Below are 17,168 nucleotides of genomic sequence, written 5' to 3' on the forward strand. Positions count from 1 at the left end.
GGACGGTCCCCAAATGTCAAGTGGTTGAAATAGGGCCCCACTACGTTAATGCGAAAACTAAAAACATGCGATGTCTTCTCTCTGGTGGATATAAATAAAATATGGGGTCTCAAGAGGGTGGGGGGTGGGGCAGTGCCCCCCCCCCACACCGCGAATCTTCCACTGATATCCAACGTCACCGACAATCCAAATGTAACAATGATCACCATCACGATTATCATTATTATCATTATCACTTAATTACCACCATCAGCATTATCACCATCATCAATCATTCACAATCATGCTTATAGTGCAAGGCTATCACGAAAGTGTGGGCAATGATTCACAAACGGGTCTGTGGTAGTTTGACAGCAGAGGGCCAAGTTGCTATGTAGGGGTTTTGCCCATTTGGGCAATAATCGGTGTCATTTTTCGAAGTTGGCCACCGGTTTGGACCGCTACGTCGGCGCACCACGTGGCCTACGCTTTTTATCGAATTGACATCGCGGGGAACCTTTCACGTCCACTGCGAGTGAAGCAGACGGTGCGTGGTCGGAGTATTTATACGGTTAATAATCACACTGCACCACCACCACGACCTACCACCGCCACAGCGATTACCAGGGCGGCCTGCCAGATTCGACTGCGAAACTCTGTGGCGAGGGCGTTGTGATGGAATGAAAACGGACTGCGACGGGTTCACTCACCTATCGTGCAAATAATTAGCCAATCAAAAATAGGGCTGCGTGTCACACGGCGCTATACTAAACCAATGAGATTACTCGACTTTTTGAGCTGGCTCACCGGATCGAATGATCGGAATCCATACAATTAACGTCGATTCACCACCTACACACCCCGTTCAGGCAACACCACCACCTATTTTGTTCCTGATATGGGGCAAGATTTCTGACGGCCGATTTCTAAAACAGACTATGTATTTATAGTGGAGGGTCGAGTAAGAACGTTATAACAACAAACAAAACACACACAATTGTAGTGCAAAGTACAAGGAAAGGTGAGCAAACACACCCCAAAAGCATACAAATAAAACCAAAACCATCCCCATCCTAACCACGCAAAGGCCCACCGAGGCATCAACTTATTTTTCAGAAAAAGTGCCGGGACTGTCGCGATTTGGCGGGAGGCGCTTCATCAGTACGGGGAGGGGGCAGACGTCTTCATTTGCTCCCCACGACTGTTTCTCAGATATCGCGAGCATCGCCTCGTTTCCCTCTTTCTCTACTTCTCTCTCGTCCTCCACTCCATCCCCCATTGGTGGAGTTTGACTTCTATATTTAGGGGGTGGTTGGGCAGGGGTTCGCTTTGTCCCTCACATTAGGAATTGGGGGTGCACATAGTTTTTTTAAAATCTTAATTGTAAACTACTGAAAATAAGTGAGTAAAGTTGTCCAGTTTGGGCAGGGTGTTGATGCCCTCATGCCCCCCCCCCCCCGCAAATCAGCCAATGTGCACTACCCCAAACACAAATGGTACTGATTGTATCATCCCGCCGGGATGGATGGTGGGCTGAGTCACCCCCCCCGGCCCCTCAAGCAGGCCCAACACAGTCCAGCTGTAGAAATGAATATTCGCGAGGCAAGAGCCAGGCCCAATATTTGTGGGTGATTGGCAATGAGTTTGTGTTTCCCCCCCCCCCTAAATCCTATTGCCCTCTCGGATTCACAAAAAAAGTGTTGATTTTTGTTAATGTCATCCCCTCGCATAATGGCAACTCCTTCACAAGTGGAATTCATGGGCCAAACATCGAAAAAATGTAGCGGGACCCTCCTTTGAAAGGAGTCTTGAGACTCGCTTGGGTAAGCACGGGGGGGGAGGGGGATTTGTTAGTACTACCATTATAAATCAGAGGTAAAAACCTCTTGGGTCTGGCATCGCTGGGAGCCGGTTGGCAGCCATGCCAGTCACGACGTTCACTTCCCCCACCCCAGGGCTTATCGGCCCCCCAACACCTGCCAAGCCCCTCCCCTCACTCCCCCTCACCCTCCCAGCCCCTCCCCTCACCTCACCACAAAATCCAAGCCCCTCCCCTCACCCCCCGAGTCCCACCCCCTAGCCCCTCCCTTCACCCCCCAAATGCCAGCCCCTCCCCCCTGACCCTCCAGCGCTCCCCAACCCCTCCCCTCACCCCTGGCCCCTCCCCCCAAATCCCATCCCCTCCCCTCACCCCTCTTGCCTCTCCACTCACCCCCCCAAATCCCAGCCCCTCCCCTCACCCCCCCAAATCCCAGCCCCTCCCCTTACCCTCCAGCCCCTCCCCTCACCCTCCAGCCCCTCCCCTCACCCTCCAGCCCCTCCCCTCACCCTCCAGCCCCTCCCCTCACCCTCCGCCCCCTTTTCTCCCCCCCCACCCACAGCTGCCGGGACCACAAAACACTAAAACGCTGTACAGTAAGTGTACAGTGTAGGGATTGTGTGACTGTGTGGGTCGACTCAGCCTCAAATGAGTCCCCGGCGCGGCGGTGTGCAGTAAACATCGCCACCGGGGAGACAAAGGCGGCCGGGCGTGGGTGCTGGGCACCCACCCCGTCGTGTCGGCCTTCGTAGGTGCCACTCGCGGACAGCACTTGCCACGTCAGTCTCTTGCAGGCTATACGCGGGGGACCCTTTGTCTTTTGTATACGTGCACCTAGCCTGGCACAAGCGCCGTGGAGACGCCACTGCCGCTTCGTGGCGAATGTCGGCCCTGGTTGTACTGTACTTAGAGCTGCTTTCGTGGCTGCAGGAATTCAAAGAATATGTATTGTGCTTGTGCATGGAATCAGGTGCGCGCGTTTAAGCCACTGCTTGTCTGTTGCTTCATATCGAGATTCGTGTCGGGTGGCGGCAGGTTTAACGACACATTTATATATTTACGCGATATCCCCCCACCCCCGCCGCTTAACACATTCCTGCGGAGGGAGCTGGTAGGAACGTTGGGTGGCTCGGTCAATGGCCAGGGTCAACGGCGGCGTGGTGTATTCCGCAAATATGGCCGACTGTGAGGGCGGGCACAAGCCGGCGTGAGTAGGTTAAACGTTGAGTTTTATAAGGGCACCACGAGGTGACCAGCCCCTCCCCACCCAGCCCCACCCCTGTCACCCCCCACCCAGCCCCACCCTCCCCACCCAGCCCCTCCCCGCCCCACCCCACCCAGCCCCTCTCCACCCTCCCCTCCCACTCTCCCCACCCAGCCCCTCCCTCCCCACCCAGCCCCTCTCTCCCCACCCAGCCCCTCCCTGCACGACGGACGGACGGACACAATAATCCCTTGTGGGCTGGTGGAACCAGTTCCTACCAGTATTACCGACGGTATACTCTTCTCGCACAATACCCACCACCCCATCCCATGGGGGTGGTGGTGGTGGGGTCACATTTAGCGGGGTCGTACCGAGGTGTATGGTGCTTGCGACTCGGGGGTGGGCGGTGATGGAAAGGAATGTTGGGGGGCGGTGATGGGAAGGAATGTTGGGGGGCCTTGCATAAGCGCGACCACGACCGTCAGGACCTGCCCCGGCGCAGGTGCGGCTTGGATTTACAATTTGGCGTGGGCTTGGAACTTGCCAGGAGCCCTCACGGTAGGGTCACGTGGCTCGGCTCCAGAGATTAATAACAACAACAAGAGCGAGCAGCTCACAAAAGGTAGAATTTTTGTTTTGTTTTACAGGATCGAACCACGTGGAATGCGTGCAGGTGTGGAATGCTGCGCGCTCTGCAGAGGCGCGGTTAGCGCTGCACTGTGGACTTTGGCGACAATCCAAGGCTCTCCAACACACACCGGTGTGCTGTGCTAGTGACGAACTGGCCACGTTCTGTTTATACGTGACAACACTTACTAGTTGGCTGTATCGGGTGGTGGCGGGTTTTAACGACACATGTATATATTTACGCGACCTAACCCAAAAAAAAACATCTATCGTGGATGATATTGGTCGCGAAAGCCTGCTACGTGTTCAAGTGACAATCCATGAGGTTCGCCGGTTTCCGGTTTTGTTCGTTCGATCTCCCGTAGCGGCAGCTAAAACAACAACGGGCGCGTTTCCTAAATATCAGCTTCCACCATCCGGGCCAGTCATTAGGGTAGCTCCCAGCAAAGCTCCCCAAGTAAGTCCCCTTCGTAGGGGTCCCCTCTGTTCAAAACAACTCAAGCGAGTCGCTTCTGTTCAACACCCCTGCCACCCCCCCCTAAGCAAGTCCCCTTCCTAGGCGACCCTTCTGGCAAACCTCCCCAACTATTGTCACACACCCAGTAGTGTAGTGGACTGTCGGTTTTAGTTGGAGTCAGGAAGAGGAACGCATGGATTAGGGAACACGCACATTGGAGACATCGTCATCATCATTACATTGACAGTTAAGAGAAGCGAGCGGTGCTTGGGCAGGACGCGTCACGGTTAGGAGGGGCGGTGGCCGGTGGTCGAGACTAATACCGGAGTGGCAGCCTAAAGGAATGGAACGCACCCAAGAGGACACGTCCATCGCGGAGATGGAGCAATGAAACTGGCTTGTGTGTGCAGGAGCTCGATGGATTGTTGCATGGCGAGACCTGGGTGATGGCGACAGTCTTGTTGGAGGCATTTGTCCAGCAGTGGACAGATCATGGCCGATGATGATTATACTGATGTCCCATTTTCCGCACGTCCATTTTGTGCATCTAACTTAGTTCGATCATTCAATATTTTGGAACATAAATCAGCAGACAATATGCCTCTGTATATTTTGTTACTTGCATTCACAATACTCGTGGTTAATTTGAGTTGTGTCTTACATAGTTTTGTATCAAACCAGGACCCATAACTAACAGAGAGGGGCGACTGCCGATAAACATCTGGCAGTTCACCAACATTGTTTCCAACAAGCCTGACTGCTGCTAATGAGACACTGAATGTCGTAACCGGCCCAGAGTTTTGCTCGTGTCGAACCATTGGTGAAAGTATAATGTCCCAAGACTATGTCGTGTGGGATTTGTAAAAAAAAGTGATATTTGTTTCTGTTCAGGAACCGATATATGAAGGAGGGGCAGTATCTGCTTGTCAGTGTTTATTTATTTAGTAACATATCGCACTTGTCAACAATACGGGCATCTCGAAGCGCCTTACACAAAATACAGATTTACACCAACAGCTTTTTTTAAATTTTGCATCCTGCTTCTCTTGCTCGCCTGCTGGCGCAGCGGGTAACATGCTTCCGGCTGCAAGTGGGGGGGGGGGGCTTGCGGTTGCCCTAATGTTCCCTCCCGGTATCTCGCCTGCAGGGCAAGGAGCGTTGGCAGCAGCAGCAGCAGCAGCGCGTTATGTGCAAGGGCGATTCCAGTTCCTTGAAGGAAGTAGGGGCCCTTGTATGCCAGATCCTGTGGCCAGCCAACTGTGCAGCTGCTCGTCAAAATAGTAATAATAATAAAAGACACGTTGGTCAAAAATGCACATCCCTTTGTTGACTGCTGAATGAAGTTTCTTCCCACAGTGTTCGCTTGTTTAAAACCTGTTTTGTAGACTGCAGGGTGGCGTGGTGGTACTACCACCTGTGCCTCGATAGCAAGCCGGTCCTGGTGGGTTCGATTCCTGACTCGGGCGGCTTGCTGTGTGGAGTTTGTAAGTTCTCCCCCTGTTCTGCAGAGTTACAGTGAATCTGACAGTATAAGGTGTGTGTGAGAATGTATGTGTGAGTGTGTAAGAATAATTGGAGTGTGTCTGTTCTTCCTCAGTTCTGCATGGGTTTCCTCTGACCTTAGTTAAAAACTAACACAATGTAAACGGTATTGGGCCAAACATCCCAATGCTGAAAAATTATCTGCAAACTACTCAATTGGGATTACACTAATCAGAAACATCACTCCCTCCCCGCAAAAACTTCACAGGACCCTCATGAATAAGAGTCTTGAGACTCGGTGAGACTTTCCGATGAGCACAGTTGGCGATGTACCATGCAAACTAAATTTCGATTTAAAGCTTCTTTCGTGACTGCAGGGATTCATATTCTTGGTTCTTTCGGTAAAGTCACGTTGAAGGGAAATTATAAAATAATAAAAATAAAATAATACAATTCTTACGACGTTTCGATTGCAACACAAGCAATCATCATCAGGTGTGAAAACCACAGCAAGAAAATTGTGTGGTTTTCACACCTGATGATGATTGTTTGTGTTGCGATCGAAACGTGAGAATTTTATTGTTGTATTTTTATTATTTCCCTTCTACGTGACTTTACCGAAAGAACCAAGAACATGCTAAATAAGTTGAACATACATATAAGGGTAGAAATTTATGTTGGAAAGATGTACTGAGCCTCAAGGTGTATTCTCTCCAAGGGTCCCGAGACTCGCGTCAATCCACTGCTGGATGAAGGCCTTCCCAATGCCGGCGTCACCCGTGGGGATTGGTTTGACCATACTTCATCACGCTGGTCAATGTGGGTTCGTGGCAAAGTGGGTGTGAGGACTCGAGTTTGGTTCAGATATCGTTCGCCGCTGATGTTTGCCGTGGCCAGTAATCAAACTTGGTGGGCTCCAATCACTACGGCCCTTCTGCCCGAGCTTTCCGTACACCTGCCCACACGACTTATTTAATGTGTATGAGTCCGGGACACTAAATCATAATTTGCATCGGCTATGATCAATACACTGTTGGATGAAGGCCTCCCCAAGCCATCACAACCTCTTGCTGGGTGGTGAAGGGTTATATCACTAAAAGTCGACATGATACACGACACGACGATCCGGCCCAATTAGAAACTAATTATGAATCACAATATGGACCGTGAAAGCCTACGTATAAAACGCATCTATTTCATTTAGATTTTTCTACAGACCGATGTATTTCAAACCGGTTTTACGAAGCTTTGTTGGAAACCTTCGTAACAAATTCAGCTCGTACAAGTTGGTTAGGGCGATGCTCTTGTTGCGTTACGCTTGGGCAAGGAATTCCTAAAATTCTGAGGACTCGCTCAGTCCGGCACGTGTTGGGCGCACGATGCAGGGAAGCTACGTGATGAGGAAGGGGGTCTACAAGCACTGGGGTCGATTAAACGGGGGCAATGTTAAAAACTCGTTCATCCACAAACGCCTTTGTTGTCTGATGAGTCGCGGGTTTGTGTGAACAGCAGGGGGAACAAGTAAACGGAGTGAGTCGAACTGAGACTCGTGATCTTAAAGAGAAGGGGGTCCTTGCTCGTACGGTCGGAAGTTTACCTGCAGCATTCACTCAATGTTGCAGGTGAACTGCTGAAGTGGGGGGGGGGGTGCTTCCACTTGCTCAAGAGGCATGGGGGAGACCGCGTGGAGGCTGCGTGGATTTATTGAATTACTTAATCTTTAGCCGACCTGCTGTGGCTAAATGGGAAACCCGGCTAGTCTAGGTCCGGCTATGTATGTACGGTGAACTTCTTTCGCACCGTACTAGGCAGCCGTTCTCATCGGAGGTGCGGGGGAAGGACAACAAACTAAACACAAAGAGCAGTCCTAAAGAAATTAGTTTTCAATTTAGATTGAAAAGTGCATCGCTCCAGTGACTTCCAAATAGAAAGAAGAGCGTTCCAGACGGCTGCTCAAGTGCATCTGAAAGCGTGCGATGTAGTGACCGTCTTTATTCAATGGTTAGCCAAAAGCCGCCGCTGCGAAGACTAGCCGGGGCTTGAATGTATTAAGTTAATTGTGTGGCCATCTGTGGGCAGACGATTACAATACAAACTATCAGGCGTGGATTGTAAACGTGTTGCAGAGACGTTAGCATGGCTTTCATTTTGAAATAAAAATCTACATTTGGGTTATGTTTTTTCCACAGCTCCACCCCCCCCCTCATTTTGTTCCCATGACTCTCCTCACTGGGCGGCCCAGGACACCGCCCTTACTCGCCAGGACAAGCGCACTGAGAAACAAACGAACGACTCTCCTCCCCATGCACACACAGTGTGCGGTGAAGTAAGGCGCTTAATTCCAGCCAGGGGTCGGGTCAGGGGGGTCAGCGTCCCGGAAAGTATTCCCGCACCTGGCATCACCGCATCCAGTATACCTGGTATCGCTATGGCTGTGGCTACGACTTAGACACGTGCCATCTTCTCCAGTCCCAGAAAATATTCAGTGCATCCCATGCGGGTCTATCCGTCCTATGTGCATATATAGGTCTCTGTTTTAGTATTTGGGTATTTGTTGGTCTATGGGTCTCTGTTAGTTTACGGGTCTCTGTGTTAGTCTGCAAGTCTCCATGTCAGGCCAGGGATTAATCTCAGCTGGGTCTGTCCGGGTTGGGTAAGCACCCGGGAAATTATTTCTGCACCTGGCACACCACATCTACCATACATCTTCGCTACGGCCGTGTCTACTATTCAGCGAGACATAATGCCCCTGTGATATGGGTCCACGGTGGTGGTTGCCGATGAATAGGAGCCGAGGGTGGCGATGGATTTGTACCGCAGCGTTTCACCTTGATGAGCGAGGATTCCACGCATACCACCGGCTTCACAGGCAGAACCACTCTGCGGGAACTCCTCCGCACACAGCAAGCACCCACACTCACCTGGCAGACTCCCTCAGCCAGACACTCACCCCGTGCAACCAAACTCACCTTCCGCACACACAAAGACCCCCCCCCCACCATAGCCTCAACAGGCTGTTGGGATAAGTGCTATTAGCGAGCACCGATGAAGGCAGGCACCGCACACGAGGGAGTGGGTGGCCAGCACTATACCCGGCCACCTTTGTCTCCCGAGTGACGAGTGGCGATGTTTACACACAGCACCCACTGGTGTTGGTGTACGTGAATGGGAATCGAACTCGGGTCTCTGCCAGGTTGATAGCACAGCGCGCCAACCGCTACACTACAACAACAAACAACACGCACCGCTGCTATATCACCCGCGTTCGCGAGAGGCCCGGGGCCCTTGCCCACACTCACCGCAGGATGGAGGGGCGTGGTGAAGGCCTGGGAGAGGCTCCCGCTGTAGCGCAGGCTGGAGGAAGACGCCTGCTTCCTCAGCTCCGCAGCGCCAGCCCTGCAAGACGGAACGCAATGAACGCACGGTGGTGGGGTGGGGTGGGGGGGGTTGTGTGGCTACATGGGCAAGGAGGTCAGAGAGATGAGACGCAGGGAGTGAGAGCTGCTGCCTAGCAATTGCTTCATGGTCTCAGCCGGTCAGGTCGGTCGGTCAGTCTATAGGACGGTCGGGAGGTCACTCGGGCAGCTGGTCACTCATGCAAGTCAGTTGCTTTACCTTGTCAAGGTTGGGTATCGTCAGTCTTGGAATTTTTGTATTCAGCCATTTACTCCGCTAGTAACTCAGACAATTGGTCACTCACTCAGCCGTCTACAGGTTATTTTGTGAACAAGAACCAAGGCTGGATGGCTGAAATGGCGAAAGATGACTGGTTTGGTGTGCGATAAGAGGGTCCCCAGTTTGGTTGAAGGGAAAAGCGTGTAGTGTATAGTGTAGTGTATAGTACAAGACGGTGGTGAGGCTGGTGCTGTTGTATGGTGCCAAGTGCTGGGGCACAAGAAAGAGGGAGGACCAAGCTATAGCAGTCGCAGAGATGGGGATGTTGCGGTGGATGTTGGGCGAGAAATTATGAAGTGAGAGGAAGACTCAGGTGGTAGACATCACAGAGAAGATGAGAGAGAAAAGGCTGGCATGGTTCGGGCATGTGGAGGTTCAAGTTATGTCAGTGGAAAGAAAGAGAACAAGAGAAAGGCAGAAGAGCTGGGGCGATGTGGTGCGATGGGACACGGTGGCCAGAGGAGCGGAAAGAGAGATGGCGCAGGACAGGGCAGCGTGGAGAAGGTTGGCAAAAACAGCGGACCCCACATGAGTGGGACAAACGGCTGGAAGAATAGAACAAGGAGACATTTTGGGAAATTGTCATTATTCATAGCACAATCATTTAACCGGCCAATCACTCAGCCATAATACAGTCACTCAGCCAATAAGCCAGTCAGCCAATCGCACAGTCACGCAGCCATAAGACAGTAACTCAGCCAGTCAACCAATTACATAGTCACACAGCCAATACGCCAATTAGACAATCACTCAGCCAGCTGTGTGAGCTGGTGGCGGTGAGTGGGTGGGGGTGGGGGAACACATGTAGTGTCCGCCGGTCCTGCCAGCTTATCGTGTTGGTCAGCGTGCGGTCGCCCCGGGGGTGGGTCTTGGGGCGATTAGGTTGATGCAACCCACACGCGGCGCGCCGGACGCACAACGCCGGCCAACGCTGGGAACCGGTGCCGAGTCAAATTAAGCACAATTTCCTCGGCTGAGCGAACGGCAAGCACTTCTTATCGCCCAGGAAACTTAATTAGAAAGAACAATCATTGCCTGTGAAAGATGGATTTAATGAGAGAAATTCAAACCCTCCCTGCCACCCACCCACGCCAGCTACGGGACCCCCACCGCCTCTCCCCCAGCACGCCACCCCAGCAATTACGGAATGTCGTAATCGCGTTATCGGTGTGAACGTTCAGAGTGAAGCGTTTTTAACCGGCGAGACAAAGCAGTCGGGAAGTGATCGGGTCAGGGCGTCGAGCAATAAGTCTTGATAAAGGGCTGACTTATCAGTATTTTTTTGTTTAACAACATCGGCTACACACAGGGCTTTTAAAAGAAGTGCTCACTTTCAGCGAACATTGGTTCAATAGAAGCGAACGAACTCTGCACCGGTTTTGACATGCAGTGTCTTATCAGCATGATGCAATGCTGCGTGGGTCTGCTGACAGATGTTTATCGGCAAGGACCCCTCTCTGTTGGATATGGGTCCGAGTTCGATGCAAAACTATTTAATACACGGCTCAAAGTTACTATTTGCGTAATTTTTTGGCTTCAAATTCGGGTCACGGGTTATTCACGCGGTGTGCTAATAACCACTGCGCCACCGCTCCACACACACACACGAAAGTAAACGCACACTACGGCAGTGATATCTGGAAGTTTGTAAAATGATGTGGATCAACAGCATCGCTTGCACTCGAGTCAGCATCAAGGTGCCCCACACGTTTCTCGCTGCGAGTGGTGACGGCGGTGCCAGGCTAGCTGCACGCTCGCTCTGCCACAACGATACGCGGACGACGCTGTTGATGCATGTAAGAAGAATCATGCATAAAACATGGATTCGCTGACGCTGCTCAACATGCGTTTGCCCTAGAAAGTGTGTGTGTTGGCACAGTGGTGGCCCGTGCGACTCAGTTCCCGACCCGTGTGACCTTCCTGCGTGGACTCTGCATGGTTGTCCACTCTCTGCCGTGCGGGCTGCCTCCGGCTTCTCACCTTTCCTGCCAAAGCTAACAAACAAAGACAAAGATCGCCCGTATAGCCTCGAACAGACTGTTAGGGCAAGTGCTGTTAGCGAGCACCTATGAAGGTCGGCACGGCACACGAAGGGTTGGATGGCCAACACCACGCCCGACCGCCTTTGTCTCCCCAGTGAAAATGTTTACACACCACACCAGGTACTGATTTGAGGTTGAGTCGACCTAGGGGGGAGGCCCAGGATCGGTTCAGATATTCGTCAATGGTGTTGGTCGTGAGCGGGAATCGAACTCGGGTCGCCGGGTTCGTAACGCAGCGTGCTAACCGCGACAAAGACCCTCCCGTGTAGCCTTAACAGACTGCTGGGGCAAGTGCTGTTAGCGAGCACCTATTAAGGCCTGCACGGCACACAAGGGGTGGGTGGCCAGCACCACGCCCAGCCGCTCCACATACCACACATATAGCCTATACCACTCAACACACACACGCAGGAAACTAGTCAGGAACCATGACTGTATGGCCAATGGACAATCAATTACAAAAGTGATGGTTTATTTATGATGGACTATTCCATTGTGTGCTGTTGGGGGAGGGGATGATGGTTGGTGTCCATGCACCAACCATCACCCCCTCGGGTTAAACGACACAATATTTGACGATACGATATTAACGTTGACCCCATCGCATCGTTAATGTATTTTCGCAGTGCCGTTGGATTGTAGCCATTGCTCCGCTGTACTTCCAGTGAGAGTTGAAGCTTTGCTATGTTGTTCAAATCATTCCAAGTTTCATCTGCAACGCTCATAATGCAACAGCCTACTGTCAGTCACGCAATCTGTGAAGCGTATAACACACACGAAGCTGCTCGTCACACAATGTGTCACGCGTATAACACACACGAAGCTACTAATGACACAATGTGTCACGCGTATAACACAGACGAAGCTGCTGGTCACACTCTTTTCACGCTCACGCCGTCAGTCACGCAATTAATTATTAACGATGTCGATCAATTGCGGAAGTGACGACGTCACACGTAACCGGCAATAAATCGATACAATTGAAATGCCTTTGTTGGTGTTGCAAAGCGTGAAAGTTCACGGACGATCGCTGTCGTTTTATCGCTTGAAGCATTGCATTCGTTACGTCCTTGACATTTTGTCAGGAAATGAAAAAGTACATTAATATTTTATCAAAATTCATCGAGCGACGATCAACCACCACCATCAGACCAAAATATATCTACGGCCAAAAAGGAACGGCGAGAACGATTGTGTCATGATGGAACGCTGTATCGCAGTCACAAAACACGAGACGCAGACAATACGCCTCCGTCCCATACGTGTCGCTCCACATAAAGAGGATTCTTTTTAAATCCTTTATATTAAGTTCAATTGCTTGCTTGCGCGCTTACGACCGTGCAAATCTTTCGGTCGTTTTTTAACCCACTTCCCGTGATCCAATCGAGCTGACATTTTGCACACAGACTCGTTGTGCGTGACAATTTCTTTTCGTGAAAATGTTTTCCCAAAATGTTACACTTTTTAGGTACATTTTTTTTATATTTAATTACCAATTGCTTAATGGTGGCAGGCAATCATCTGACCCATAGGTGGCAGCCATCTCAAGCCAGAGGACGAGAGGAATCTAGCCGCCCGTTTCAAAGACCAATGTGGGCTGGGTTGTGGCCCATTGAACACGCATATAAAGGATTTATAGTGAAAAACTTTGTTTTTACGGGTTAATTTTTTTTACTCATCTCATCAGCTGCGCTACCTGCTGGGATGGCATCGCATGACCAGCAGTGGTTCAACGCAAGTTAAAATGTGGACCCGTTTCGACAGCCACCGTCTCATCGGCAGTCAGGCTTTGCCTGAACCAATGTTTGGGTGAACTGCCAGATGTTTGTTGGCAAGGGCCCTCTCTGGTTAACATTTGACACAAAATTCTACAATAAATAGCACAATATAATCATTGTGCCTTCGTTGTGGAGAATATAAGTAATATAACACAGCAGGTATAACATCTTCTTCCCATGTGTCTCTCTACAGGAACTATACTTTTGTTTCTGTCAAATAACCTGGGTCTTCCATCTCTGTGTGAGCCACCAACCCCAAATAACCACCACCCCACCACCCTCAATCGTTCCAGACGTTGGAAATGCCAGCGTGGGTTCATAATGGCCATCCCTAGGTACCCTGGTAATTCCCTTATCCACGAACCTCACTCCCCATACCCTATTAGCTACCCTAATTGTACCACTCATAACCCTTGTAAAGCGCCTTGGATAAAATATAAGATGTTGAACTTCTTTCGCACCGTACGTATCCAACCGTTGCTTAATCGGCAGTGCGGCATGGAGGTGGCCTGGACTTTGTGGGCACTTAAACGAGAACTTTGACAACCACGGAGAGGCGTTGGGTAGCACATGGCCATTGTGACAACACCCGAGATGGGTTTACAGTCCAGAGGGAAACTGCAAACTGACCATGACATCAGCAGCAGCAGTTGTAGAGTCATCAGCACTATTTTACTTATCATCATCAGCAACAGTAGCAGCAGTAATGGAATCTTCAGGAGGATTTAATTATCATTGCTCTCGGCAGCAGTTAAATTATCAGCAGCAGCAGTGTTTGTTGCAGAATTAAGTCATCAGTAGCAGTAGTATTTGTTTAACAGTAATCAACAGCAGAATCATCATTTTCAGTATCATCAGCAGCAGCCGCAGTATCAAAATCAGCAGCAGTAATAATTGTATAATAGTAATGAGAAGCAACAGCAGAATAATTATTATCAGAAACCGTGGCAGAAGTAGCAGTACCATCATCAATCGTAGAAGGAAACTCCCAGTGCCATCATCATGAAAATCATCAGGAGCATCATCATCATCAGCAGCATCATATGACTCTAACAGGAGCAGTCGTAACCACATCATCAACAGCAACTCCCTTTCCTTCAGCAGAAGCAGTGGAATGAATCAGCATCCGCATGTGACAAGAGCATCCGTACAGCGCTTGTGTCAGGCTAGATGCACACAACACCCTCTGGACAATCATAAGTACAAAGGCCGCACCTAGATCTGGTCGTGAGAGTTATGGGAGATTCAGGGAGAGTGGATAAAGTGAAGGGAGAGCAGAGTGGATGGACAGTGAGGAGCGGAGAGTACAGAGGGGAGTGAAAAGAGTTGAGGTAGAGGAGATGGGAGTGGAGAGTGGAGTGGAGGGGAGAGTGGAGTGGAGGAGAGGGAGAATAGAGTGGAGGGAGAATAGAGTGGAGGGAGAGTAGAGTGGAGGGAGTGGAGAGTGGAGGGAGAGTAGAGTGGAGGGAGTGGAGAGTGGAGGGAGAACAGAGTGGAGGGAGAGTAGAGTGGAGGGAGTGGAGAGAGCGGAGGGAGAGGAGAGTGGAGGGAGAGGAGAATGGAAGGAGACGCGGGGCCCCCCTGTACAGGTGTCGAACCCTCCTCACCTGTTGAGTCTGATGGCGAATGCGCGCAGCTCCCCTGCTGCGGCTGCCATTGCGAGCGGAGCGCTGCGAGCGGGCGCGGCCAACTCCGACTGCTCCCCTCCTCCTCCCTCCCCTCGTACACACACACACTCCCTCTATAGACCAGACTCTCTGTACACTCTGCAGTCTTCTCCTCACTCCCTCTATAGACCAGACTCTGTGCACACACTCTGCAGTCGGCTATCCACTCCCTCTATAGACCAGACTCTCTTTCCCTCTCTCTCCGGCTCCTCCTCCCTCCCCTCGTACACACACACACCCTCTATAGATCAGACTCTGTGCACACACACTCTGCAGTCGACTATCCACAAACCTCTAGACCAGACTCTCTCTCTCTGCGCACACTCTCCCCGCACTCCCCTCTCTGCACGCCCTTGCCGCCACACACCCTCTCTCCCCCCCGTCTCTACCTACTCTCTACACTCTCCACAACACTCTCCTCTCTCTCTGTTCACACTTCCACGCCCTCCCTCGACACCCCCTCTCTCTCTCTCCTATCCTCTGCGCTCTCTCCTCTCTCTCCGCATCCCCCCTCTGCTCTCTCCTGCTCGGGCTACGTTCGCCATCCACTCTCTCTTCCTCCAGGCTCCATCTCCACTCCACACCGCACTCTTCACTCTCTCGCCACGATCCTCCCTCTGCTCTGCGCTCCGCACGCTCCGTACGCCCCCCCCCCTCTCTCTTTAATCCACCCTAGTTCACTCCCTTTTTTTTACGCTCAGTGGAAACAAGAAGATGCTCGGTTGTAGTCGGCACTTTGCTTCGTTCATCATTTCGTTTTTTATGCTTTTCTTTATGTGCCCCCGTCTTTTTAAATGAAAGGTTTCACAAAAGATGTCACGCTCTGCTCTCCTCCTTCTTACCCCTTCCCTCCTTCTCTCTCTACCCCCTCTCTCTCTACCCCCCCCCTTCTCTCTCTACCCCCTCTCTCTCTACCCCCCCCCTTCTCTCTCTACCCCCTCTCTCCCTACTCCATGTCTGTTCCTCCTGTTTTCTATGTAATATTTGTAAAAAAATATATACTACGATAAGTGCTGCATCTGCACCCAGCCCTCTCTCTCTTTTTCTCTTTTTGTTTCTCTTGTATCTCCACTACACTCCGCATTTCCCTCTCTCTTACCTCTTTCAGTTAAATCTCTCTGGTCTCGGTCTGCCTTCCCTCTCTCAATCCCCTGCCTCTCCACACGCTCACCTCTCTCTCTTTTTTATGATCAGAGGAATCAAGAAGATGCTCGGTGTAGTCGGCACTTTGCTTCGTTCATCATTTCGGTTTATTTTTCAATGCTTTGCTTAATGTGCCCCCCCACCCCTTTTTAAATGAAAGATTCCACAAAAGATGTCACGCTCTGCTCTCCTCCTTCTTACCCCTTCCCTCTCTCTCTGTACCCCCCTCTCTCTCCTCTATGTCTATGCTCCCCCTGTTTTCTATGTAATTTTTGTTAAACTACGACAAGCATCTGCACCCAGCCCTTCTCGCAGTCCTACGGCCTCCGACGGTAGCTCAAATCTCCCGACTCTCCAATACATTCTGTATACCTTCACACTCCGCATTCTCCACAGTCTCTTACCCCACTTCCCTGTCTCTCTCCCTTGTCTCTCTCTCTCTGTATGCCCTGTTTACCCCCCCCCAACACACTCTCTCTGTATGCTCTGTTTACCCCCCCAACACACTCTCTCTGTATGCTCTGTTTACCCCCCCAACACACTCTCTCTGTATGCCCTGTTTACCCACACACACACTCTCTCTCAGCACCCTCACTACCTCTCCACTCTCTTAGCTCACTCTGCCCACGGTCTGTCTCTCTCACGCTCCCCCTCCACTCTCTCTCTCTGCTGGAACACAGACCGCGTGTTGTTCTCCGACAGAGAGCGGAGGAGAGACGCATTCACACGCATTTTTTTTAACAAACAAAAAAACCGTAACTAATCACACGAGCACGCGTGGGTCACGTGCGGGGAGGTGGTTATTTGACCATACTTCACCACGCGGGTCAATGAGGGCCAGTAAAGGCACGATGAGCGCAGGCATCAGTCGCATACACGAAGCTCTTTGGGGCCGTCCATAAATGACGTCACGCGATTTTAGACGATTTTTGACCCCCCCCCATTCGTCACACGGCGTCACAAAAAATTCAGACCCCCCCTCAAATATGACGTCACAAAACTGCCCCCCCCCAAAAAAAACCATACTTCAAATCGCTTTCAACTATTGTCATTGTAGTGCGTGTGTTATGTGGCGCTGCACTGTGATGTTGTAGGATAAACATTTATTAAAAAGTATATTTAATTAAGTAGAACGTGTTGTCTATATTTATTTAAAGTTGCGCATTTTGATGTGACGTCACATTTCTCAAACTCCCCCCCTGTCGTCACACATCGTCACAAATGTCTGAACCCCCCCTAGGTGCGTGACGTCATTTATGGATGGCCCCTTTTTGACAGACGTACAGTATGGGCGG

The 17,168-nt window shown here is 51.0% G+C and overlaps 1 protein-coding gene across 1 annotated transcript in view; it reads right to left on the reverse strand.

The window, feature by feature from the left end:
• Positions 1–15,339, reverse strand: part of LOC144947647 (dedicator of cytokinesis protein 7-like) — a 74,748-nt gene extending 59,409 nt beyond the window's left edge. Inside the window, exons 1-2 of the mRNA XM_078876884.1 lie at positions 14,671–15,339; positions 8,868–8,964 (exon numbers count right to left, since the gene is read on the reverse strand). Coding sequence (XP_078733010.1) covers positions 8,868–8,964; positions 14,671–14,720 — 147 coding nt within the window. The 5' untranslated portion in view covers positions 14,721–15,339. The remainder of the gene's footprint in view (positions 1–8,867; positions 8,965–14,670) is intronic.
• Positions 15,340–17,168: the final 1,829 nt, after the last annotated feature.

This window comes from Lampetra fluviatilis, chromosome 46 (assembly GCF_964198595.1).
Source record: "Lampetra fluviatilis chromosome 46, kcLamFluv1.1, whole genome shotgun sequence".
Classification (NCBI taxonomy): Eukaryota; Metazoa; Chordata; class Hyperoartia; order Petromyzontiformes; family Petromyzontidae; genus Lampetra; species Lampetra fluviatilis.